This window comes from Colletes gigas, unplaced genomic scaffold (genome assembly GCF_013123115.1).
Source record: "Colletes gigas isolate AHSC1104 unplaced genomic scaffold, ASM1312311v1 Colletes_gigas_Sc00010, whole genome shotgun sequence".
Taxonomy (NCBI): Eukaryota; Metazoa; Arthropoda; class Insecta; order Hymenoptera; family Colletidae; genus Colletes; species Colletes gigas.
The window spans coordinates 4,948,899-4,973,974 of NW_025106639.1; the positions used below are offsets into that span (position 1 = coordinate 4,948,899).

A 25,076-nucleotide genomic window follows, 5' to 3' on the forward strand; every position below is an offset into this window, starting at 1 on the left:
AACTGTAAGTCGCTATTGATTAAGCGCGCTAATTACTCAACCGAAGACAAGACAGGTTTCGTAAGGCTAGTCCGATTACAGATTTAACTTCTTAACATCTGTTCTATGTTACGATGTACATACGTGGATTTTATTTTTCGATACATAATAATTTCTTAAAATAGCGCGATAGAACATTTTTTTCTTATCGACAACGTTTATTGAATTCTGTATAATTCGAGACACGCGAGGACTATGTTTTCCACACATTGAAGAAAATTCAAGACCGACAAGGTTGCTATTACGCCGTCCCGGACGCCCACGAATAAAAACTGTTACCAAAAACAAACGTGTATTTACCCGTCGGCGACGTCGCGCTGCACGGCGTCGATGGATCTAATAATAAAGCAAATCAAGTTCGTTCCAAGTTCAATTTGTGTCGTTGGAAAGTCATTCGTGTAAAACATTCAAATCAAACTAAACGATCCTGAAACATATCTCCAACCCTGTCCGATCAATAACGGCCTGTTCTACTGCGAACAGTATTTTAGTAGGCTCGATTATTAAAACGAGTTCTACCGAAAACTTCTGCTAACATTTTTGTTTTAAAATGCCCGATTTTAGTCGCTGCTCTAAATATCGAAACAATTAACGCGAAATCAGTTTAATGGAAGGTGATTGCGTCGAAATGGTATCTGTTTTGTAAAGTGCATAATCGATCTGGGTCGCTGACGATTTCGTTGTGCATGCAGACGACAATGCGGATTAAGGGAAGAAAACAGACCGTCGACTTGCGTGGAAACTTGTAATTGCCAGATTGGTACGGTGGAATGAACATAATCCTGTTCTCACCGGTGCCATGTAACTCGAGTTTACCCTTTCCGCTCCGCGAGGATTGCGTCGGAACCTTTTGTAAGCGAATTACGTCACGGTTATTCAAATGGTTTCGGTTTTACCGTTAGTTTTTACAAATCCCCCTGTCGGCGGTAATTTGATCCTTTTCAGAAAGTTGGAGGGGCCGGCCGTTCGCGGTTTCCGCGATAGAAACATTCCGCGGAATAATCCAGATATGGAACTCATTTAGCAGATTTAAAGCGCCTGGGCTCGTTGCGAACGGCAACGAAATATTCCGCGTTTCGTGGTTCGTCGGGGAGACAAAAGAGGGGAGGAAAGAAGTTGAGGTTTTCGAGCAAAAACTAATATTAATAATTAGCCATTCGTTAAGCAAATTGCGAAACGAGGATAAAGACGGAGGACGGTACGATTAATTTCAGCTACTTGCCCTCTATAAACGTAATGAGAATCTCGCATTTCGAGACCAATATCTTTGCAAAACGTTGCAATATCGCTTAATACGGAAAAATCGGAATCGTTCTTGGCATCGGTGCTCCCGCAATTTCAATTTAACTCTCGTTACTTCCATGCTACCGTTTCCGGGAGATCTGTGTACGTTTGGTTCCAATATAATTAAATCCGTATTCCGTGCTGGGCGCGCTTCAGCTTCCGCGAGCAAAGGAAGTACCGCTAGGCACTTTTTATCTTCGACTTTTCGTCAGCCTTTTCAAGATCCAACGAAATTCCCCTGCCCCGCGGACCGAGTATCTCTTCCTTTCGCGAAAAGATGCCGTTATCACTTTGCCACGGAACTCTTATCTTCTCTTTGTCCGTTATTGCGTCGTAATATGCGAGCTATCAGCTATTTCACGGTCGTATTTTCATATCCCACGCGGCCATCAATCGCGCTCGAGACTTTTATCCTTCGTCGCGAAGCTGATTCAACGTCAACCGCGTATATCAATCTGCGTAAAACGTACACTGCGTCTACGCTTGTGCCTTTTCACGCGTACGCGTATTCAAATATTAATAAAAGCTTCCTCTCCGTGAAAGAGCACGGAATTGTTTAACTTTAATTAACGTTTTAAATGGAAATTGTATATTAAATATATCGCAGAGGGGAAGAGATATTAGTTCCGGCGTGAGTTATTTCTCGTACCGGGTCGGTCCGACTAATTGTGAGCACATTCCCCTTACCGATAATTCGAAGAACGTATTTAACCTGTACTTGTCGGGCAATGATACGAGAACTGCATCGAATTTCAATGATAAACGGTGGAAATTTTCCGACCGTACGGCGCGGTATAATGCGAGATGCAGTGCCGATTCGAAGGGATCGTTCGAGAAAACGTTCATTTTTCACATCCCTTCGGTGTATAAGTGGGTCACCGGTGTCTGCATAATATCGCTCGATTCCCTCTGTGCAGAAGAAATATTGCATTCCGCATCTTTTTAAAACGGGGTCGAACGTAAGCTCGAAAGTTATAGAAGGTGGTAGGTTCCCTGGATTTCGTGCACTCATTGTTATCTCACGGATACGTAATGGAGCACCGTGTCCAGTGAATAATGGACGGGGCTTCTGTTTTTTTCGAGGGAAAAGTTTCGCGTACACTTAACGTTCCTCGCGAGAGAGGAGGTCGAAGAATGTACCTGTATCTCGGAGGATTAAAAAGGAACATTCCTGTGAAAGTGTCCGTGGAATCGTCGGACCGTAATTGATGAACAAAGAAATCTGTATCGTACGGACTAGGGATGGTAGAAAAAATATTAATTAATGATACTTCCAGGTTTTTGTCAATTGCTAATACGCTTTTATACACGGCTGACCCATATTTTCGGAACGTTCTCGGTGAAAATAAAATGTTTCAGCGTGGTCACGTTCGCCGGATTCCACTTTTTTTCGGAGAAAACAGGAATGAGAACGGTTAAGTTTACAACAACGAATGGGATTAGTTGCATATTTCCAGAGTGAAAATAACCCGGACTTAATTCTGACCTAAAAACGATGCGGTAACGTCCGTAATAATCGTATCGCCGCATCGGTAATTAACGAATTAATTAAATACTCTGTTCCGCGGAAACGGGGGTTCAATTACGATGAAAAAATTCCACCGCGTTCTTTTCTATTTGCTGAAATCTTTTCGATGCAGCGTTGTAAGTAGGTGGAAAGTTGAACATGCAAACGAGCAAGCGTAACCAAACTCGCAGTCGCGAAACTATTCTGTTATCCAGTTTCAAGGTACCCGGAGATAGTAAATAATTCTCTTCCGGAAGTTTCGAACTTACCAACGAAGGTAATAATGCCCAAATATCCGTCGTACATTATGAGTTATCGCGCGAAAATTCAGGAAGACCGATTAAAAACTTCTGTTTCTTTCTATAATAATTAACATACTATTCTATTTCCGTGCTAGCCCATAAGTAATGTTTCTCGTTTTAATGTCAAATGTGAACTTCGACGAAACTGGCTTAATTAAGAAAAATGAGGATTCATTCGTGGTCAACAACGGGGGAAAAAAATCTGTGAATTAACGAAGGTCTTCGTTACGGTCTGTGAAAATTATCACGCAACCAGGAGGTATTAAGGTAATTGAGCGATGCGACGGAATAGAAATACAAAAACACGGTAAACGGGGAGCACCATTCAATGAGGAACGAGGATCGAGGGTTTAGTAGGCGAACAGGAAGAATGGGGGAAATAACTCCACACTCTTGGGAGTCGGATCGGAAGAGTAAACATTTCGAGCTGCGAGTCTTCGTAGTTTAGATAGAGCTGGTATTCCTTTCTCCGTGCCCTTCTATTTCCTTTTACTCTTTTCTCTGTTGCTTTCTCAGCAAACTGGCTTAAGATTTCGTCGTGTGTACAGCGTGTACTATACGAATGATGTATACCCAAAGGCTCAAACGCTATAACAGAACGATGAGTGTTAGTTCCAAGGTGATATCCACCGCGTACCGATTTTTCAAATGTTATAGTTCTGTTCCCGGAATACACAATATCGCTTCTGAGGATAAACTAAAAATAACGTGGATCGATGAACGACGATTATTTATCAAAAATTTAAGTTCCGAGGAGAAAGGGTACGAAGAAAGTTTCGACGTAAATTTTGTTGGACGAGTTTGAATAGCTCTAAATTGCTCACGAGGAATTGATTCTATCGCTGGACAACGTTGTTATGTTTGTACGAAATATAATCTTGTATGAAATAGAGAGCGAGATTTGCCGAGGTTTATGCACCGTCGGGATTAAAGCAGCCACGATAAACTACACTTGTTTCCCGGTTAGGAATTTTGCCAGCAAATAAAGCGCAACCGAGTCTGAGCGTATGCTCGATGAAATTGTTTAGCAGGAATGCAAAGGGGTGAGAAAAGGTCATTTCACTGGAAACGGGGATCGAGCTGGCGTACAAGGCGAGCAACGAAACTGTTTCACACTTTGACTTTGATGTTCCCGAGGGATGAACTTTTAAACAGCTTCGTGTTCGAAACGATTCTACAACTGAATATTATTCTCACTTTCCCTTCTACAATTTATCGATAAATAATTGTAACAAATACAACGATACGGAACATTAGAATTTTTCTTTTATTTCAGAAAATATATTTGAATCTTCCCGCCAAACTAATGGGGCACGATAAATTTGACCAAGTACACCCTGTATAACCTCGAAATGCAAAATATGTGTATATTTGTACTTTTCTGGTAATTGTTGATTGAATTCGACGATTACTAATAGGAATTATAAATTATTGAATAATTTGTATTTACTAAGAGACGCTGCGACAAATGATGACACAATTGCGTCGCGGTGTCGGGCGTTATGCCTATAAAAACTACGATAAACAGAGAATGTACGAGTGAAATAAAGTGAGAGGTCATTACGAGTATAGACACTGGAAAATTGATGTTAAAAGCAACAGGAACGCGTTATTGGAATTGTGCAAAGTGACGCTGTAGGCGTGTCACTCACCTCCAGAGAACGTTCATAATTTATTTTGTATGACCGTTACGATCAATACGCAAATATACAGCATACAAGAAGCATATACTATATGTACACGGAATACCTTAATCGTACATGTCAACACGGTCAAAACGAACGCAACGACGAATCAATTTTAATATTTTTTTTATTTGCGATTTTTCAATATAAAACGATTCGTTCGTTGTTAACACAACCTTGTTACACTTTACTTGCACAACGATGGCTAACGTAATCGAAAGGATGGTTTTACTATATTTTTTTGCACTTTGTTTAATAATAATAATCAACTTCAATGTATAATATCGATTAAAACTATCTGTTTATTGTACAAAGTATCAATAGACTAATGATGAGGAAGAGTAACGTCTGTTTACAAATTAAATTCATTTACATATGAAATCGTAATAATTTTTAGTAAAATTATGATTCGTATGTAAAAAAAATAATAGTACGTACGAAACATTGTGAACACAAAAGATACGGTCATCATATTTCCGCCGTTAAAAACTGAAACTAAATAATACCTTGTCAGATTGCGTACGAAATAAAAATTACCTTGATGCGCATCTACGCTGCAATGTATAATACCATATTTAAATCAATCGATTCCGTGATCGTTTTAGCGCGTCCAGGGCGCGCGCTTCGATAATCGAAATAGACGCGCGATATCGAACGGTCAGCCAATAGCTCTCGCACGCCATCTTTTTGTAACGGACTTTCTCCAGCGAGTGTTCAAAACGTCCGTTGAGAAATATCGGGAAAATTGTATATTTCATATGTAAATTCACTCTTACAAAAAAGTATATATGTGATTCGTCCCGACAGTGTATCTCTGACGTGTATCGACAGTTATCTTCGACCGAATGATGAATTTATTCACTTTCGCTTCCACCGCCAGCCCTTTCCGAACTCGAATGGCGGGAACCGACATCGCTGCCAGAAACCGATTTTCTGGATTCTGGAGTAGCAGACCTGGAACGAACAAGTTACGATTGTCGCGATTCAGGGAATGGACCACCATCGTTGGAGATGCTGCATTCAACGGGGTACGATTATGCACACTAAAATTATCCTAATTTCTCGAACTCGAAAACTTTCTTTGCTCTCGTATAAGAGAGAAACGGGCAGGGGTAAATGAGATGAATATTATTTACCTGGCTGATCCACTTGGACTGCGACTTCGAGATCCACTCTTTGACCTTGAACCCGACCGGGACCGCGATCGCGAAACAGATTTAGATTTCGATCGACTTTTGCTTCTGGATCTATGTTCCTCTCTGCCTGATTGCGAGCCACTCCTTGACCTCGATCTCGATTTCGATCTTGACCTAGACCTTGACATTGCTTTTCTGGAACCACTAGGCGACCTCGATCCACTGTGCCTAGACCCTGATCTTGATCTTGGCCCACTTTTTCTTGAGCCACTTCGCGATCTTGACCGTGACACGCTCTTCCTCGACCCTGATCTTGATCTAGAACCCGACCTTGAACGGGACCCACTCTTCGCCGAGCCCGATCTCGATCCGGACCGACTTCTCGATCGCGAGGGGCTTCTAGATTTCGATCCCGATCGAGACCTGGACCGCGAACGAGACTGTGATCTCGACTGTGATCGTGATCGTGATCGCGATCGCGAACTGCTTCTAGAACGACTTCTAGATTTTGATCTAGAACGAGACCTAGAACGCGATGCACGTGAACCTTCGGAATCGGATGTAATTTTTCTGCTTCCACGTGGGCGACTTTCGTTGCCGCTCTCGCCCCTGAAAATATATTAAAATACATCAAATGATCTCCTCAGTGTGCAGTTCAATATAATTTGTTTCTCAGAATCATATTCACCCGCTAGCAATTTTAAGACCACCCGAATCACTGTCGGATTCACTGGTCGATATCGTTTCCTTGGACAGGAAACTAGTTTTACCCTTAGAAGGCTCGGATTTATTTTTTCGAGAACCTTTGTGCTTCTTAGTACTTCCAATCTTCCTTCCACGTTTTGGTTTAGGTCGATCACTTTCTGAACCTGAATATCCAAATGTTTAATTTAATCCTTTGAACACTGACTAGTAGATGGGGAAAATATTGGTTTATCTTACCACTTTCACCACTCGACATATCCTTCTTGCGTTTCCCTTTACCCTTGCCTTTTCTTTCCTTACGTTCCCCGCTTGCTTTCCTTTTACGTGATTTCCGTTCTCTTGGAGCTTCCTCTCTCCCTTCGTCTCGTCCTGAACCACCGCTGTCGCTGATGTACTGGTCTGTACGTACCTTCTTTCCTTTCTTTCCTACCTTCTCCGAAGGCATACCTCCAAAGACCAAAGCATTCTTAGTCTTTTCAACGTACTCTTGCCGTTTCTGTAACATCTCCTCTTCTTTCTGGCGTCGCATTTCTTCAAGCTTCCTTTGTTCTTCTGTCTGGCGCATTTTGAATGCTTGTCTATAAAATATTTAAAGGTTGTCGATTACGTTAGACTGATTACTAGAATCATTTGATTATATTCGCGTTATTACCTTTCTTCTTCTTGTTTCCTTCTAAGCATCTTCTCTTCTTCGTCCAATCTTCTAGCTCGAGCAACATGATATTGTGCTTGCGACAATAAATCTTGACATCTTCTGGCTTCTCCTTCTGCGAGCTGTTCCATCCTGTCTCCATGCGTTGATAAATATTGAAAATATTTATGTGAAAGTCCCAATTCGTGAACTGCCTGCAGCACAGTTGTTAGAGTCGATTTCTCGTCTTTCAAAATGTACGTTGCCAAACGTTGAAGTACAAGTGCAATATTGTACAACAATACGGTATCCTGTGGAGCTACCCTCCTAGCCTAAATAATAACATTAGTTATTTAACTTCTTCAATAGGCATGAATATTTATGGAATCTCCTTTATTTACCTTCAATAATGTTAATTTTGCTTCCTTTAATTTGCCAGCCTTAAAGTATGCCCTTCCAAGGTATTGCAGAACTTCAACGTGGTGATATTTATAGAATTTGCGAAGGCAATTTTCGTACTGTAAAAGCACATTTATTTTATAGTATCATCACTACGAATCAGTTTGTAATACTGATTATGAGATAATGAATTACCATTTGAATAGCGCTAACAAATTGTTTTTGTTCCACATAAATGTGTGCGATATTTAACCAAACGTCACAAAACTCTGCCGTTGCTTCTCGAACTTGAGCGAAAATATCTCTGGCTTCATTCACACATCCTTTATGTGCTAATACCGCTCCAATGCCGTTCGCTGCCCAAATATTTTTAGGATCATTTCGTAAAACCTATAAATTTCATATACACAGTGGTATACGTGCGAACAGCACATCATAAATTTTGTAATATTTCATATTGCAATACCTGTTTATACATAGTCAATGCTCTGTCTTGATGACGTTTTTCTCGGTCCTTATCTTTTCCGCTTTGATGTAGAGTCTGCAACCAAATGTTGCCCAACGCAATCAATGAATAAGCATCTGTACTTGTCGTTGGATTTTTGAGAATTCTCTCGAATTTCTTTTGACCAGGTCCCCATTCCATCTTCGCCAAATGCAAATTACCCAGAAGAGACCACGCATCTGGATGTTCGTTGTTGATTCTCAAAGCGTCTTTAAACCAATCAGATGCTTCATAAATTTGCCCTTTATCTCTAGCCATGCAGCCAAGTCGTAAATAACAATCTACATAATTTGGATGCTCCTTTAAAATGTCTTTGTACAACTTTTCTGCTTTATCAAAGATACATAAAGCTTCGTTCAGACGCGCCAAATTATAGGTTGTTGTAACGGCAATTGAATTATAGTACACAGAATCATGTAAGGCATCTGCTTTGGAACGTGCCAGAGATTCTTCCAAATTTTTTCTAGCTTCCTCTAAATTTCCAAGCCTTAAGCATGACGGTAAACGTTGAATTTAAATAAAAAATAAAAGTAAAATTTAGAGAACAGAACAACTTACCTATAGTGTAGAGCCCCAACATTATTTAAAATTTCGGGTGGTATATCCGCTTGAACTTTCTCTTTTAAAATTCTAGTTGCAGTACCGTATGCGTTTAAGGCTGCATTAAGGTCACTTTGTTCTAATATTTGTGCAAGCTCAATCCACGCCTCAACATCATCGGGGAATTGTTCTGTTACTTTTCGGAGATGATTTTTGGCAATATCACGTTTTGACTGAGAACTTGAGTTAGCATATAACGATCCAAGAATTTTCATTGTTTCGTAATTTCCTGGTTGAGCTTTCAACACTTTTTCAAAACATTGCGCCGCCTAGAAGAAAATAAGAATTTTATAAATCTGATTATAGATCTTCTTTATTCAATTGCGAGAAATAATACGTAAAACCTACGTTTTCGGCATCGCCACGATAAACATACATTTGACCTAAGCCAAAGTGTGGTAATACAAAAACTGGAGGTGCAAATTGAGTTGCCTGGTAGTAGTACTGAAAAGCTTGATCATAGTCGCCCTAAAAAAATTTGATTTTTTGTAAAACGAAAACGCTCAGAATTTCCGAATACAGTTTATGCGAAAGCATACTTACTTGAACATGAAATGCCCTGGCTAGCTGGTAGCAGCTCTCCGCGCGCATAGCTTCGTTTTCAGTATTGTGAAATGCATGGAGTGCCAAGTGTTGCACTTTGTTGTAATCTTTTTTAAAGAAAAAATGATTTGCCAAATGGTTTAACACCATGGGATTTGTTGAATCAATTGTATAAGCTTTAGACAACATTTGTACTCCAGTTTTGATGCTATCAGGCTGTTGTTGATTCAGTTTCAAAACCGAAAGCCCGACCAATGCTCCAACACATTGGCCATCTAATTGTAAAGCTCTTTCAAAGGCTAGACGCGCTTTTTCTTGGTTATTTAATTTCATAAAACAGTGCCCCATTCCCAATCTAACAGCAGCTGGGCAGTTCGGATTTGTTCTTAAAGCTTTTTTATAAAATGCAAGGGCACCACGGTAATCTTTTTTATTGAATGCTATACACGCTTTACCAAGTAAAGAAGGAATATTATTCGGAGACTGATTCAGTACAAAATTGAATTGGGCATCAGCTTGATCCATTTTATCGCCTTCCAAGAGGCAAAAGTAAGCTCGGCCAAGCAAATGATTCTTTAACATAAATCATGTTTATATAAGTCACTTGAACATTTAGGAACATTAATGGAATTAGTATGAACAAGATATACCTGGTCATACATAATGATCTTATCAGCAGTTGTATACAGTAATGTGGCTTTTGTAAACAGATCTCTTTTTTTATCTTTATTCTTTTCTCTGTTGGCTTCTTGGACATAGTAAGCAGCCAACATGTCCAATGCACGCATTTGATCTTTCTCATAGTCACGGTAATCAATATTTGCATCAATCCGAGAAGATTCAAGTATTTTAATAAAGTCTTCAATTTTGTGTTGTTTATAGTATTCAAGCTGCAAAGAAAGGTAACATTTTACTTTCTCTGCCGTTTGATTATGACTATTATAACTTTGTACATTCAATACGTACGGCCAAATTGACCCAGATATTAAGCTGGGCATGTTCTTGGCGTAAAATTCCAAGAACTTCATCTCCTTCTGGTAATTGATCAAGGTAGAGTTCTATTACCTAACAGAATGCAATTTGCAAGTTAAGAAGAGCATCTATGCAAAATACATTAATGCAATGGCATGGTGAGGCATTCAATCACACAAAGAGTAGATAAAACATTCAATTTATTCGAAATTTTTAATTAACAAATGGCTAGTGTCCAATATTTTATCATACATCAATAAACCAAACATACTGAAAAGAACATGAAAAAAATAAAACTAACAAGATAAAAATAATTTAATGAGACTACGTAAAATGATAGCCATATATGTGTCGCATTATAGAATAAATTCTGATGTATTCGATCAACATTCTATGCATGTACAGCTACGTTGTATGTGTACGCTTTATTGCACAAGTATCCCTGATAGAGGTTAGGTTCATTAAAAGGTCTTCTTTTCAGGACTGCAGAACAAACTTTAAGTCGCAATTAATGAACACGTAACAGGACACGTTCAAGTTTCTCCTAGGGGCTTAATAATAACAAATATAGTGCTCAAAAACAAAAAATATTCACCTCGTCTGTATCACGAAGTGGAATCTCTATGGAACCCGCCATTGCGGCATCGTCACTGATTTTCACGTAGCGTCACGTAGCGTGGCCAACAGATGTCCCATTAAATGAATGATATGTACAGACTGCGGTCTTCTCTCTCACTCTAGTTGTGAGAGTGGGGGAAGCGGCCATGTTGAGATTTTCCCATAGTAAACACCTCGAACACGCGGTCGATTTAAAATTATCAGGCTACAAATAATGAAGAAACAGCCTAGAACTACGTCAAAGTTTCCGTCGAGGCAGAAATTGAATCTGTTTTGACGTATGTTTATTAGTTTATTTCAAAAAAATATACACAATACATGAATTAACGTTTTGCCACGCGAATGGACGATACAATTTAAGTTCAGCGCAACGCGGTTGCGAACAAAACCAATCGAGAGAATCATAAAAAGTAATCGTCATCGATTCTTATTATTTCATAACGAGAAATCAGTTCGTCTCCGAATCTATTATATAAATTCAATAACAATCTGTTGCGTTACTCTTATACTTTACAAACTATCTTGAGCAACAAGGGTATATAATACTTATATATCGATAAATATTCAAATTAGCAATAAATATCGCATTTATATCACTGATCGATAGTAAAACGGTTACATTCTTAGAAAAACGTTTTGATTAATCGTTACACGATAACGTGCGTTACAAACTTCCGCGACGAACGTATTATCTATTTGTTGTCGTTATTTGGGGGTAACATCGTATACGCGGTGCGGCGCTTTTCCGCCGTCACCGCTTTAAAATTTCGCGTAAAACTTTAACAGGGACGAACTCTTGGCCGCTCTGCGCGTTTCTCACGGTGGTTCAATCGTAGTAGCTTCCGTAGAAGGAGGTGAATTCCGTGTCAGAGCTTACGCTCGGTGGTAAACTCGTCGCGTCCATAGTTTCCCTCTCGCTCCCGACCGTAGACGCCCTTACGTCCAGGGTGCCGCTTACACCGGACATCCCTGAACTCGTCGCCATTTCCACTTCTTCCACGTCGGGACGATACATGTCTCTTAAAATGACGTCACTTTAATTCACAGTCAATTCTTTGTTAATTTCTTGTCAGCCGTAGAGGACCGTTAATGGTAGTGGGAGTTAGGTAGGGGAGAAACTATTTCTGAAACGTGCAACGGATTCGAAGACTGCGTATTAGTAGAAAATTTGATCGAACTTGCGCTTATTGCTGCAATAAATTCAACATATGAAAGTCACAGAACGTAAAAGGGGGGCGTTAGAATGTCACGGAGGAAGGATGATTGCGTTAATGACATTCCAAAGTCAATTATGGTTTTCGGTGATTGTGTACTGTGTCGACAACCCCATCGATTTCAAATTTGAAATATATTGAAGGGAGAAGTCACTGAGTGTTTAGAGGTTGAAACGAAAATTAGGATATCATTATTAGATGACTTTAGTGATCTCTACGGCTGTCGGTATTCGTGGTTCTCATACATACACACTCATACGTATACATACAAATGGATCAGAAATTAAAAGAAACGGTGGAAGAAGGGTTGGTTCGATAAAAAAAATATTTTTAAAGAAATGCGAACGAAATAAGTCAGACAAAAGTTACAGTGTATTTTCGAAAAGTGTAAATAATACATATACATAATGTACATTATAGTAAATAATATAAGTATATATCATACACAATGTATATTCTCGTCCTTATCTATGATTCCCTGAAGAACACTTTCCTTTCCCTAGCCTATTTTATTCTAAGAATATAGTACATATATAGATATGCATATACAGCGTATATAATAAGGTTTCGGGTCAACAGTAGCTATGTATGTAATAAAGATTTGTGGAAGGAGTGTGGAGGGGAGTTTCAAAGTTGCGCGGATTGTCAACTACGCGGTACGTCGACGTTCCGAATCCCTGCGTTATTCGAGGGACAACTGTAATTATTAGAAAAACTTGAGTTATAGTATGATTCGGAATATCTCAAACTAGGAAAATCTTAATTGGAAGCACGAAGAAGAAAATTACTTTCAACCTAGAGTATTACTTTTTGTTATATCGCAAGGTCGTCGACACGATACATAACAACCATTCATTTTTTAAGTTCAATACTTTTCGAGCTTCGAACAAAAACACTTTTGACCTCCTTCGACTCCGTCATCCCCTTCGTATTTAATTCGTTCAGTTTTGAGGTACGTTTGGAGCAAAATTTATTTTCGATATTGAAAAATATTACCTGTAATCCGGAGCAGGGAGTTCGATGTGCTGTCTCCGCGGGTTCGAAGACATCGGCGTTCTCTTTATCGCGTAAATGTATATGCCAGTCATAGTAAGCGTGTACGAGACGAAGTACAATGCGTGAAACTGGAACAGAGATCGAGGGAGCGCATTAGCATATGCAGATATACCGGCATTGTGCGTCACGCTCGTTGCAGACAGTTTTGCAGAATTTGTTCGGAGCGTATAGAAGAAATTGAGAAAGGAAAACCGAGGATTTCTCCATGAATTGGAACGTTCGAAGAAAGCTCAAATGGAAGAAGTACCTTGTATTCGTGGATCAACATGCCGGATAAAACGTTGAAAGAGTCTGCTGTCAGCAATGCCAGCTGCAACGCCGTCGCGCCCGACTCGAACAATATAACAGGCACCAGAGAGAAAAACACGAACTGCATGATGCAGTAAACCACCAAGAACGTGATCACGGGCGCGTTGTTCCAATGGAACGACTCCAATTTCAGACTTTCCAGCACGGCCCTGAAATATCATTAGCGACTATGAGTTATTATCTATGTTGTACAATATTCAGACACCATGGAACATTTTTGTCACGTTGATTTAACCCTTTTTGTATAAATAATAATATACGGAGTACCATGGTGTCCAAATATAGATAAAGATTTAAATGTCATCTCGAATAAAAGTTTGCCCATCTTTGATCTTTTCCAGCGGACTTACGTTTGCAGACAGCTCAATATCATGCCGAAGAAACCGATCATGCCCAGATACTCGATGATATCGACTGTCTTGACAGCCAATTCCTGCAGCACCGTCGTCACCGAGAACAACACCGCTCCGCCGAGGCACAGCATGTCACCGACAAGCTGATTTTTTCCTTCACAGAGAGAGTTGGACATTTAAAAACGCCATCACATATTCTATCAGCGGAACGGCGATTAAACGATCACCTGTGGATGCAGGATCTTTATTGTCGTCGATCCCCGCCCAAACCAAACATCCCACCCCCATCAAGCAAACGGAAACGCCGACGATGTGCACCATTCTGTACCTCACGCCGAGGACCAAGCACGAGAGTGCCAACGCGACTGGTATGGCCACACAGTCGAGCAGCTGAAACAAATTTTCCAACGTCAACCATCGACGGACGTTTACATCATTAAAACTTCAATGCTGTGCGGATGACAATGACGAAGTTTGCGAGGGCTGCATCCACGTTCGATCAAGAATAGCCCGCCGCGGGGCGAGCGTATCGGGTCGAAGACCCGGCGTCCTCCTTTCATCGGTGGTAGTATATATTCGATACAATGGATGTTTCGCGCCATTCATTACTTCCACGAATACTACGGCCCTTCGATTGACGGCTAAACGACAAAAGTTTACGCGTTAACGTCTGCACGTAATTTCACGAGGATGAAAATCCCCTTCTCGTCTTTTAATTTTCTCCAGAATGAATCGTCTCGAGCTAGTTTTCACTTGGAAGTTACTTTTTAATAATCAGGCGAAAGCTGTTCTCTAGTTAGAAATTGAAGAAACGAAAGTAGTAATTCGTGCGTGGCAATTTTTGCTCGAAATATTCTCGGGGACGCTAAAGTCTCGTTCGTGCGAGCTGACCCGAAAATCACGAACTTCGTCATCGTTTTTTTAGCGAGGTGCAATGCTGAAGTCACGCGTGACATCATTAGCGCATACCTGTATACTAGCTAGGCTGGTGAATTGATGCGAGTATGTTACAAGTGTGCATGCTTCGACGTCAATGAGTGCCAACAACAAGTACCTCCATCCGCGGGCCCTTATGACTGAAATTAGGCCGTTCCCCACTCCTCTGCAGGACATCCAGGTTGTGTACACAAGGCTCATCATAACGTAATGCGGAATGTTTTGTCCTGTCTCGCAGAAAGCATTTACCAGCTTATGATACCGCGACATACCGCTCGATCCCTGCTCGTACAACAATAATTTCGCGCGAACGATCGCTCGTTAGTCACTTACCGGTCGGAAGCAAAAGCTGCAGCGAGGTGTTGATGTGATGATTTACGAGCGTCATGAAACACATCACCAGGGACAAAAATTGCCCCATTATTATCGTTCTCCATATCGCCCTGCGAATACAGAGAGAAAACATCGAAACATTTTCGAATATTTATATAATCCGTAACCGCGGCGTATTTTTCACCGCACGGCATCGTTTATTTTCTACGAGCAAACAAATGAAAATGTACTGAAGGATCGAGTAAACAACCGAAGGTACACACTTGCGGCCGACAATTTAAACGAAAACGCGTTTGCATAAACGAGACGTTCGATCGACCGACAGGAATCGATTGATGAGATCGGAAATTGTCGAAAAGAAAGAATCGCCTACAGCGAAAAATCAAGTGAAAATTAACACTGCGAACGTATGAATAAATCGTTCGTACGGGTAGTCGAGGTACGCGTGAAAATTCGTCGCGAACACCCGCCACTTTTATCCTCGAATTCAACCCCTCCCGCCCCCTGGTTGCCGCCGTGTAGCCGGTTCGTGGGCGGATCGACGGTTTCCTTCCAGGATCCTTCTCGCTGGCCGACGATCCATCACTTACGTACCACTGTCCGAGCTCGGATATGTAATTTTCGATTTTGTCGCAGATCCCATTCCTCGCCTGCATCGCCGTATTTTGACCGCAACAACGATCGCCCGTTGACACTCCCATGGCATGGTGCATTTTCGCCCTGAGGCTCTTAACCACCGGCGCTAGAATAAGGGCGCTTGCGCGACCTCTTTCCCTCTATCGGGTCTTCCAGCAAGGAGGGACCTCGGGTTTTTCGTTTTTCCAAACGCGACGAGAAACTGCGTACGCGGCCGAGAACACATCACTGCCGTGTTGCTTCGCGACGTCTTCTCGTTATTCTCGAGTTCGCATCGATCGCGAGACGCGCGTCACCGGAAGGAAGATCGATGGATGTTCGACGGTGCAACAGCACACGCGTCCCTATTCCGCTATTAAAGCTCCGCGCCCCTTAGATCGATCGATCGTTGACGACGAGCAACTTCCGTCCATTCCGTGGACAGTTTCACGCGATAAATCTTTACTTCGAGTTATTTTTTTTTGAAAGAGAACGTATTGAAAATGAGTTGGTTTTGTTTCGAGGGTTAATCGATAGCTTGGCCTCGTTTGCCGCAGGCAGCGATAGTATCATCGTTAGGGGAGGATTGGTAACGAGAAAGGCGATTTACTACGAATATAAAAAGAAAAAACAATACCTAAGTGATGTAATAGCTAAATAAAATATGTGTAGTCATAGGACTGGGACAAACTAGCGATCTTTTGGCGTCGTTAGAAACGGTCGATCGATAGAATCTCAGGACAGAGTAAAGAAGTATGTCTTTCTTTATTCTCAGGTAATCTCGTCGTAGATCGTTATTTACAACGTATTGACATCTTTGATTATATCGTAATTTCAGTCGTCAATGATCATTTAAAAAGTTCCCCACGTGTGATCGCAGAGATTCTTTCCGCAATTTATATAAACTTTAAACACCTTCAACTTACGTAATTATCTTATGTATGTATATCTCAAACATTACGTTAATGAGTTAAATTATTTATGCACAAGTGTGGTCGCCCGACGTATGAAAAGAAGGCAATCGTAACGTTTATGATAATGTAAGAATTTGTGCAGTCGGTTCCCGTGATCAATGATTAACAACATTTTGCAATTACCTATCTAAGGAGGAAACTGTTGGTTATACGATCCAGTCACCCTTACAAAGTTGGAAAAATAGGTTGGAAAAATATTTCACCAGTCTCCCAGCCTGATTCGCTCGTACGCGCGCACGCGACTCTGTAAGATTTTTTTTTTTTTAATGACAACGCGCTCTACGCGCGGCTTAAAAACTTGGCGCAAGACTCGAGGTAACGATAAATGTCGAATGCAAAACGTTCCGGTCTATCTAAGCAGCGTACGAGCGAAAACGTAGCTCCCTAAAGTTCGATCTTAGGTAGTCAAATGTTATTAATGCATCCCTTTTTGCGTGAAGAAGTTAGAGACTACGATTATCGAAGACGTTTCAGGGAAAGAAATCTTCCTCATCGAGTAACGATCGATTGGTCGTCCAGACGCGTGTACAACTACACGAGCTAAAGAATTTTATTTCTTCTTGGCCTCGTCCTCTACCGCTTCGTTCTGTTTGCGGAAGCAATCACCGACCGGGAAGAAGTCCCAACACCTTTGCTGATACATGTTCCACACGTACGTCTCTTGACCGGTGTACTCGGTGTCTGGTTTGTTGATTAAGTGCATGAGGAAGAACCTGGAAATAGAAATCAGTGCGATCGAACGTTTGAACGTGACGAGATCGATCGTATACGAGACCTTTGCATCGACGACTCACATATAATTAGCAAGATTATGCTCCTGTTGAACGTGCGTATCGAATCCATGGGGAACCGTGTCGAAATATTCCTTTCCTAAGCCACATATGAAGCAGTTGCTCTCCATGTTTGTCTTAACGTTCTCGAGCTGGTCTCGAAGCTCACCGAACGCGTCGATAATCAAACCTGAATGGGAAACGAAGGGATGATATTTCAGATACCCTGAAGGAATTACGAGTAAGACTTACCTTGAATAATAGCCAGCAAAATAACAATAACGAAGAAGAAGAAAGTGATGTCGAACATGATACGATAGACTTCGTAGTCGTCGCCATCGGGTTCTCCAATCTCGTCACCGATACCACCACCAGCTCTGACACCTTTGTACAAGTGGAACACGAAGCACTGCGACAAAAATATTAGTTAAATATTCGCAAAGGACAAAGACACACGTATAGTTTCTTTTAATTCGTACCGTTAACATGTCGTGACACTTCTTGTCCACCTCGTCGTCTTCCTCTTGGATATAAAATTTCCTAAAGAAGTTAAACGCTATGACCGTGTATATGTAGACCACGATAGTCAGCAACATCACCGTCAGCACCAATTGTTTGCCGTTGTGCGTAACGGATTGCAAGATCGTTCGTAGCGTCTTGAATCCAACCGCCACGTCCAGCAAGTGGGCCGCGAAGAAGAAGTTGTTGTAATTCCCGAGGATCGAGAAGATGAAGTACCACAAACTGTACAAAAATGCCTGAGGAAACACCAACACACGATGTAACGTACAAGTCACGACGCGATATTGTTTACAATCTTGATCAAACGTCACTCACATTGTCCGTGATGGTGACACCGGCCTTCCAAACCTGATACCTCCAGTCGATATTTACAATGCTGAAATCAATCGACGTATTATAGAAATTGAAATTGTCGCGTCCAAATTATCACGATAGTTCCACTTACAAGTGTATCAAACCAGAACCCTCCTCTTCCTGTTGGCTGAACGAAGTCTTCTCCATACCAAGCAGATTGCTGATGTAGTCGAAGTCGTAGGTCTCGCTGTACTTCTGTCGAACTTTCTTCTTCACGAATTTGTCCCAGTAATTCACGGGGAAGGTTTTCGCCGATATCACCATCTTGTCCCAGTGTGCCTTGATGTCGTCCTCTTCCGGTGTCTCGGCGATGTACAGACCGTCGAATTCCACCCTTCGCGCGATTTCCTTTTCCCGTTTAAAGATGGCCAGCGGCACCTGAAGACGTATTTTCGTAATTCGAAGCTCTAACGCAGCTGTTCTCGAATACCTTGGTATTCTTACCTTGAGGTGATAGTAGGCGACAAGCATAGCAAGCGAGACGATCGAATGTAAACACGCCATGAGCCTCATAACGTGAGCCATGTAATAGAAATCCTCGGACACTTCCACGTATTCCAACGCGTACGCGTCCTCCTCTTCCTCCGATTCGTCCTCCCCGCTACCGCTTCCCATTTCCACCCCGCTGCCACTTCCGGAACCAGATGGACCCTCGCCAGACATCTCTGCCAATATGTCCGCCATCACTTGACCACTGCCCTCCTCGTCCGAGTCGCCAGCCAAAGACGACACCTGTGAAACAATTTATGACGTAACGAGAATCTCACTCGCGCCAAGGTTCCGCGTGCATAGAATCGTCCTTGCCTTGTAGAACAGCAACATGAAATTGATGCAGAAAGCGAGGACCAGAGCGACGTATTTCAAGTTGTAGAAGTTCCTAGCCAAGAAGGATACGATACGATGCGTGTACTCGGAGAAGTCGATGCTAGAGGACGACGTCTCCGTGGTCGTTTCGTGTTTCGCCTCAGCTTCTACAGCAGCCATTGCTGCTTGTTGCGCGGCTGCTGCTTCCGCAGCTGCTGCAGCCTGAGCTCTAGCCTGTTCGCCACTGTTGACGAGCAAGAATATTTAAATCCACGTTCAACGTTGGTGCAGGAAGTTATAGAATATTTATCGTACCCTAGCAAGTCGGCCAAGGAAACGGGAGCTTCCGAGTCCCCGGTACCAGCTTCCGCCCTCGCACCTTCTTCTCCAGCAGCCTCTTCCGGCGTGCTCTCTCCAGTTTCCTCGATGCTCGATTGCGGAGTCGAAGCTGCCGATTCGTGCGGCGCGATCTTTATCTGGCCGCCTTCCTCTTTCGTTATATCCATTCCGAAGGCTTGCACCTGTGCAACGTATCGTTAAAATCCTACCTTATACATCGAGATAATCCAACAATCGTACCTGTAAGTTAGACTCGTCCGGCGTCGGTGGCAAGGCGGGTAGATGTCTCGAGGGTTTCTCTTCCTCTTCCTTCACCTCGACGACAGGCTCCTCCACGTGCGGTCCCTTCATCAATGCCAACAGCAGCCTCATAAAGTACCCAAGTATACAGCCAAACCCGAACCCGGAATAGTAGAACGCGTAGAATATCATTTTGAAGAATCCGATGAAGAGTTCCAGTATCGTCATCTGTTGCATCTCGGCGATCTTGTTCTTGATGTTGCTGGGCGAGAATATGGAGAAGAAGAAGTAAATACTGTCCTTGAATGTCTGAATGCCTCTTCTGATAGGATCCTTGTTCCTCTCCTCGTCGTCGTCCGTCATGTAAGTGTAGGACGACTCTCTCGCTTTTCCGATTCCTCCACTTTCTTCCACGGCCATCAACGCGCTCGCGTGTTGCATCTCAAAGATGGCATCCTCGCAGAAGTTGATGAAGGTCTCCAGCTTCTCCTTCTCCCCTGCCTCCACGACGGTGTTGTAGAAGTACGTTCGCTTCGACTCTTTGATCTGCGGCTTCTCCCATTGCTCGATGTTCGACTCCTTGATCTCGAAGTAGACACGCTCGATCTTCTTGTTGCCACCCAGGATCTCGATCCTGCCGAGGAAAGGCTCGAAGTAATTCAATACTGAGCCAGCTGTTTCGAGGAACCTCGCCAGTCTGGGCTCGTTGGGCATGTGCTCGGACAAGTTGGTGAGCAAAACGGCAAGATTGAAGCCGATCTCTTTCGCTGGCTCGTGGAAACGGTCCATGAAGGCCACGTAGTCGATCTTGCCGTCGTGGTTCGTCTCGCAACAGGCCAGTAGAAACTCGATCTCCTCGCTAAAAGAATTTTATTAAAAGTCCTGTTCGTCTCTATCCAACGATCCGAAGAACTTACTCTGTGTAACTCTTCTGCTGTTCCATTTTCTCCTTGAAATCCTTGGGGTACACCCAGCCATCGCTGTTGAGGTCCACTTCCAGGAAGCTGGGGGACGATACCAGGTCCTTCAGCTTCAGGAACATGTCGAAGTACTTGAGAATTAATTCCACGTTGCCCGCAGACTCTACCAACGTGTCCACCATCTGCTTTCCGATCGTTCCATTTACAACGTTACCTGCGACGAAAAATGTTGTAAGAATCGAAGTAGAAGTCATCGAGTGCAATTTAGAATCTGGGAGGAATACCTTCCAGCATAGACAGCATCATGGTGATCATGTCTTTCTGCAAGTTCAACAACTCCTTCAGAAGATCCACTTGACTCGAGTGCTTCGATAGTTTGTCTTGCATATGAGAGAACAGGAAGAGGAATCCACCAACGGCGTCCCACAATCGAGAGTGCGCCAGTGCCTGTTGATTCTGTGCACAAGGTCCCTGGATCACTTCGGTGAGGGTGTTGAAGACTTGACTGGCAACGCCTATGGCTTTGAAGAAGTTAGCCTTGCCAGCAGGGTCGATGAGCTCCTTGCTGGAGTAGTGCCAATAGAAGTCCATGATGGACTCCTGAAGTCGCAGAAGGTAATCGACGGTACAAATGACCACGTTCACGGTTGTCGTGTTACCAGCCTGCGTTCTCAGATAGTTCTGCCAGTCTATCAACATCGAAAATCCTCAGTAATCGTGTCCTACAGTTTCGTTATTGCACGAAATCTTAATATAAAGCAACGTACCAAGATTGTGACCCTCGCAAGTCAGTTGGATGAATCGAAACAGAGCACACGTGAACTCTGCGTCGTGCATGTTCTTCTCACCAGCTGCACCCTCAGAACCAACACCGAGTCCTTCAGCTTTCGTGTTCCTTTCGAACGCGTCCAGGTCCAGGACGCTGCAAGAATTCATCAAACCAGCGATCGAGGTGAAGAATCCCACGTCCTTCTTCTCCTTCAAGTGGTTCAGCATTCCTCGTTGGATCTCTATGTTACCGCCGCGTAGAATGGAGATTCCCAGTTCCAAGGTCTTCATAACCATCTCGCTGGGCAATCCTTTACAGGCTGATATATGAAGCAACACCATCTCCGCCACACCGCGATTCGCCAGACGCGTTTGGTGGAAGAGAAGCTTCTGCTTCTCCATTTCTTGTTCCTGGAAAAGCAACGCGAATCGAAGGATCGCTAATGCGTTCTCGAGTATTGATCTTTAAGCATGTATGCAAGTGTCTTACCATGAGTTTGTACATTGGTCGCTTCGGGAAAGCATTAAAAAAGCATCATAGTGTTGGTTAATGAGATTAGCAACAGGTCGAGGTTCGGGTGAAATGAAGGCAATCAAAGGGGAGTGTGATTAGGGATTCGGACATCATCGACGCAAGCATAATTACGTATCGTTAAACACCTATGACCGTACACAAGTTAATTTTGATTGGGTAGTCTATACGATGAAGGTTGCTTTGCACTTAGCAATGGTAGCATTTCCAAGTCTGAATTAAGGAGCGTACACATGGATGCGAATGAATCTCCGCGATAACTACTTATTCTTACCATAAGTAGCTTATGTGCCGCCTTCTACAGGGTTAGTACGTGAGAAAAAGACAGGAAGTTGTTAATAAGTTTCACGCATAGCGGACAATTTTCCGTAATTCTCATTTTTTCTTAAGCATCATGTAATTAAGTTTACGTATCGTTTACGACTTTCGAGAGTCTCGTTAGCAAAAATTGCGACAGAAGCGTTTCGAATACTTACGTGGATCGAGGCACCCCCTTCCTCTTCACCTCCCCCACCCTCGTCTTCGCCTTCCTCTTCCTCCTCGCCGCAAGATTTCGATATAATTTGAGCGTAACTCATGTACAAGGGATCCTCTTGAAGAGCACCGGACCGTTCTGTCATGGCGCCACGGCAGAATGTTGTTACGAGTTGCGTCAGAGGATCTGGTTTTCCCTCATCCTCGGCTTTGTCCATCTTCTTCAGTTCTGCGTCCTCGAAAGATTGCTACGGGAATACGAAGGGATCGGTTCTACGGTTCTGCATCAAAGCGTACAAAGATCGTTTTGGGTAGAATTAATTAGAAGTACCGTAAGGTCTTCAATCATAACTTCTTGACCGACGTTCTCATCCTGCAACCAGAGCTCGTAGTACGTTCTCGCAAAAATGTTTATAGCCCGATGCCTGGAATACCAAACCCCAATTATTGTATACAGTAAAGCGTAGTATCAGTATCAAACAGTTACTTTACCTTCTTAACTTGTAAAGCGGCTCGCTACGCAGACATGCAATTGCTGCCCTCTTTCTGGCCGCACACAACACGCGCTTCCATCCATCTCGAGATGGTGGAGGTTTCGTTGCCTTTTAGCAGCATGCACACACAACTATAGTTGTTAGATCACTAGCAAATAATCAAAGGATACGTCGTCGACGGTCAACGTTACCCATTGCTACTCTTACGCAAGCTCTCGTGAACAGTACGAAAACCAACCGAAGTACTTGGTCACTGGTTTCCATAAAAGTAGAACGCAACACAAACAGAATCAAACGTAAAACAAAAACGATAAGTTCCTAAGATGCAACAAAGGCATAAGGAGCGAACGGTGAATTCGATTTCTCGTCGATCACGATCGAAGCAAACGCAAGTCTCGCGTAACACCAGTAACGCGATCGAACCAAAAGAGGATACCTGGGCAAGGAATGTAGGGAAGTTTGACGGAAACAAGCGATCACCGCTCGTTTACGTTGTATCGACACCACGGATCGATATTGACCCTTGCTCTGCTGTTGCGGATGATCTATCTACTCGAGAACACAAAATTACTAAATGAATCGATCGAGGTCTCCAACGAAGCAGCTTCAACTATTTGAGAAACAGTGGTCGTGGAATAAATTATGTTCAGCTACCGGAAGGAACATCGAATCTCTACTCACCATGTGAAGACCGTAAAGAACTTTGGCCATGTCGGTGATCCTTGCAACGACGTCCTCTAATTGCTGCGCCTTAACCGGTTCCATGGAGTCCTTCTTCTGGCCCAACTTGGAATACAAATAATGCTGCCAGGACATCTCATCGGCTGGATCGATCTTGTCCGGCAACGTCAGCTGCGTCTTGGCGAACTCGGCGATGTCGTATTCCGGCATCTTCTTCAGAAACCTGTCCTTGCAATGCTGCACCAGCTCCTGCTCGCGTCCAGCGAACAAGTTCAAACCGACTGGTAGCAGCCTCTTCAAGCAGGCTACCATCAAGGACGCTTGCACCTCTTTGTCCTTGTCCCTCTTCTTGTCACGGTGTTTCTTCTTTTTCTGTGGACCAAATAATATTGCAAGTTAAAATAACTTCTCTCTCGAATAAAATCTTGACACCGACCTTGCCTCCGCCGGATGGTGCAGTTCCATCGGAAATAGCGGCAGGCCTCCTGGTCGCCGTTGGCATAATGAGCACCATGTTATCGATCTCGTTCGCGGATATGAAGTTCTGTTCCTCCCGCAAGAAGTACTGGGACTTGGACCAAATGTTAAATATCGCCGCCACGTGATTGTAAAGGTCCTCGGCCTCGGAGATGTTATTCCTCAGCCAGTGATTCCTCTGCAGATCGACGTACTTGATCAGAAGAGGATAGAACGAGTAGATATCGCGAACCAAGAGTTGCCAGTCCTCCTGAATCTGAGCCTCGACCTGCGACGTATCGTCGGTGGACGATTTGATAAAACCTCGTAAAGATTCTTCTTTGTGGAACATGTTATCGGTGCGTTTCCTGACGCGTTCAGCGAGTGGCAAGAAGGGATCCTTCAGCAGCTCCTCCGACGAGTTGATGATGATCTGTTGAGTATACGCGGCGATACGTGTCATCCACGGAGCGTTCTCGTTGCCAATGTTCTTCTTGGTCAATTTCAAAACATTCTTCAGAAGCTGGTTCATGTGATCGCTGGTGACCATGCTAACGTACGTTCCCTCCGTTGGATTCACGTTGTCCGGTCCCTGTGACCACCAGAAGGGCAAATAGGAGCAAAGCAGAGGCAGAATGACGTCGACCACCTGTGGAAGATCGTTGTAGGTCTTATCGGACTCGACGAACTGATCAACCTCTCCCAGGATCGTTTCCAGCGTTGGCATGCTCGACTCCATCTTCGACATTATGTCCTGGGCTTCCAAGGAATGGTCGGCGATACGATTCAGAAGGGAAAACTGATTGTGCTTGTTCAGATGCGGCTCCAGGAAGGCTACGGGGAAGCAACTCGAAAACGCGCCCAGACAGGAGCCCAAGTTAGGCTTGTGGCGTTCGATCTCCGTCTTCAAGTACTTTCTGTCGTGCGTCAGGGACGAATCCACGCCCAGGGTGTACAGGGACGCCAGCATTTTGTAGGACGCCACTTGAATTTCGTCCACTGTTAA

General features: G+C 43.1%; 3 protein-coding genes across 7 annotated transcripts in view; all 3 read right to left on the reverse strand.

The window, feature by feature from the left end:
- Nucleotides 1–5,024: 5,024 nt before the first annotated feature.
- LOC122398037 (RNA polymerase-associated protein CTR9 homolog) lies at nt 5,025–10,994 on the reverse strand. Its single transcript, XM_043397635.1, has 14 exons — nt 10,904–10,994; nt 10,303–10,401; nt 9,987–10,226; nt 9,337–9,909; nt 9,142–9,261; nt 8,752–9,062; nt 8,155–8,680; nt 7,884–8,078; nt 7,691–7,807; nt 7,311–7,621; nt 6,896–7,236; nt 6,642–6,822; nt 5,954–6,562; nt 5,025–5,771 (listed from the first exon to the last, which is right to left on the reverse strand). The coding sequence occupies exons 1-14, from the start codon at nt 10,943–10,945 to the stop codon at nt 5,672–5,674; spliced, it is 3,765 nt and encodes a 1,254-aa protein (XP_043253570.1). The 5' UTR covers nt 10,946–10,994; the 3' UTR covers nt 5,025–5,671.
- Nucleotides 10,995–11,752: 758 nt separating this feature from the next.
- Nucleotides 11,753–15,858, reverse strand: LOC122397840 (solute carrier family 35 member F2-like). Of its 2 annotated transcripts, none has more exons than XM_043397279.1 (8): nt 15,722–15,858; nt 15,128–15,237; nt 14,828–15,021; nt 14,086–14,248; nt 13,856–14,012; nt 13,444–13,654; nt 13,137–13,264; nt 11,753–11,960 (listed from the first exon to the last, which is right to left on the reverse strand). In XM_043397279.1, exons 1-8 carry the CDS (start codon nt 15,838–15,840, stop codon nt 11,753–11,755), a joined length of 1,290 nt encoding a protein of 429 aa, XP_043253214.1. In that variant the 5' UTR covers nt 15,841–15,858. The 2 variants fall into 2 exon arrangements, with proteins under 2 accessions (XP_043253214.1, XP_043253212.1); XM_043397277.1 differs by lacking the exon at nt 11,753–11,960 and adding an exon at nt 12,608–12,837 and having other exon boundaries at nt 15,722–15,852.
- Nucleotides 15,859–16,452: 594 nt separating this feature from the next.
- Nucleotides 16,453–25,076, reverse strand: part of LOC122397745 (ryanodine receptor) — a 38,409-nt gene continuing 29,785 nt past the window's right edge. For 2 of the 4 annotated variants that reach the window (XM_043397110.1, XM_043397113.1), the window contains exons 41-58: nt 24,051–25,069; nt 23,615–23,986; nt 23,370–23,482; nt 22,771–22,864; nt 22,442–22,687; nt 21,433–21,844; nt 20,950–21,354; nt 20,663–20,879; nt 19,746–20,604; nt 19,482–19,687; nt 19,167–19,410; nt 18,807–19,094; nt 18,454–18,740; nt 18,324–18,384; nt 17,966–18,244; nt 17,739–17,895; nt 17,511–17,676; nt 16,453–17,429 (exon numbers count right to left, since the gene is read on the reverse strand). In XM_043397110.1, coding sequence (XP_043253045.1) covers nt 17,267–17,429; nt 17,511–17,676; nt 17,739–17,895; nt 17,966–18,244; nt 18,324–18,384; nt 18,454–18,740; nt 18,807–19,094; nt 19,167–19,410; nt 19,482–19,687; nt 19,746–20,604; nt 20,663–20,879; nt 20,950–21,354; nt 21,433–21,844; nt 22,442–22,687; nt 22,771–22,864; nt 23,370–23,482; nt 23,615–23,986; nt 24,051–25,069 — 5,588 coding nt within the window. In that variant the 3' untranslated portion in view covers nt 16,453–17,266. The remainder of the gene's footprint in view (nt 17,430–17,510; nt 17,677–17,738; nt 17,896–17,965; nt 18,245–18,323; nt 18,385–18,453; nt 18,741–18,806; nt 19,095–19,166; nt 19,411–19,481; nt 19,688–19,745; nt 20,605–20,662; nt 20,880–20,949; nt 21,355–21,432; nt 21,845–22,441; nt 22,688–22,770; nt 22,865–23,369; nt 23,483–23,614; nt 23,987–24,050; nt 25,070–25,076) is intronic. The other 2 variants (XM_043397112.1, XM_043397111.1) reach the window with 1 other exon arrangement.

What these genes read in the sequence shown, in the direction of transcription:
- LOC122397840 (XM_043397279.1), bottom strand. Translation starts at nt 15,840, where the DNA reads ATGCACCATGCCATGGGAGTGTCAACGGGCGATCGTTGTTGCGGTCAA. An exon ending in TAAAGATCCTGCATCCACAG is followed by an intron (nt 14,013 to 14,085) that starts GTGATCGTTTAA and finishes CTCTCTGTGAAG; the next exon opens with GAAAAAATCAGCTTGTCGGT. An exon ending in CTCCCTGCTCCGGATTACAG is followed by an intron (nt 11,961 to 13,136) that starts GTAATATTTTTC and finishes TGTGAATTAAAG; the next exon opens with TGACGTCATTTTAAGAGACA.
- LOC122398037 (XM_043397635.1), bottom strand. Translation starts at nt 10,945, where the DNA reads ATGGCGGGTTCCATAGAGATTCCACTTCGTGATACAGACGAG. An exon ending in CACTTCGTGATACAGACGAG is followed by an intron (nt 10,402 to 10,903) that starts GTGAATATTTTT and finishes GCATTCTGTTAG; the next exon opens with GTAATAGAACTCTACCTTGA. An exon ending in AGTCCAAGTGGATCAGCCAG is followed by an intron (nt 5,772 to 5,953) that starts GTAAATAATATT and finishes TGTTCGTTCCAG; the next exon opens with GTCTGCTACTCCAGAATCCA.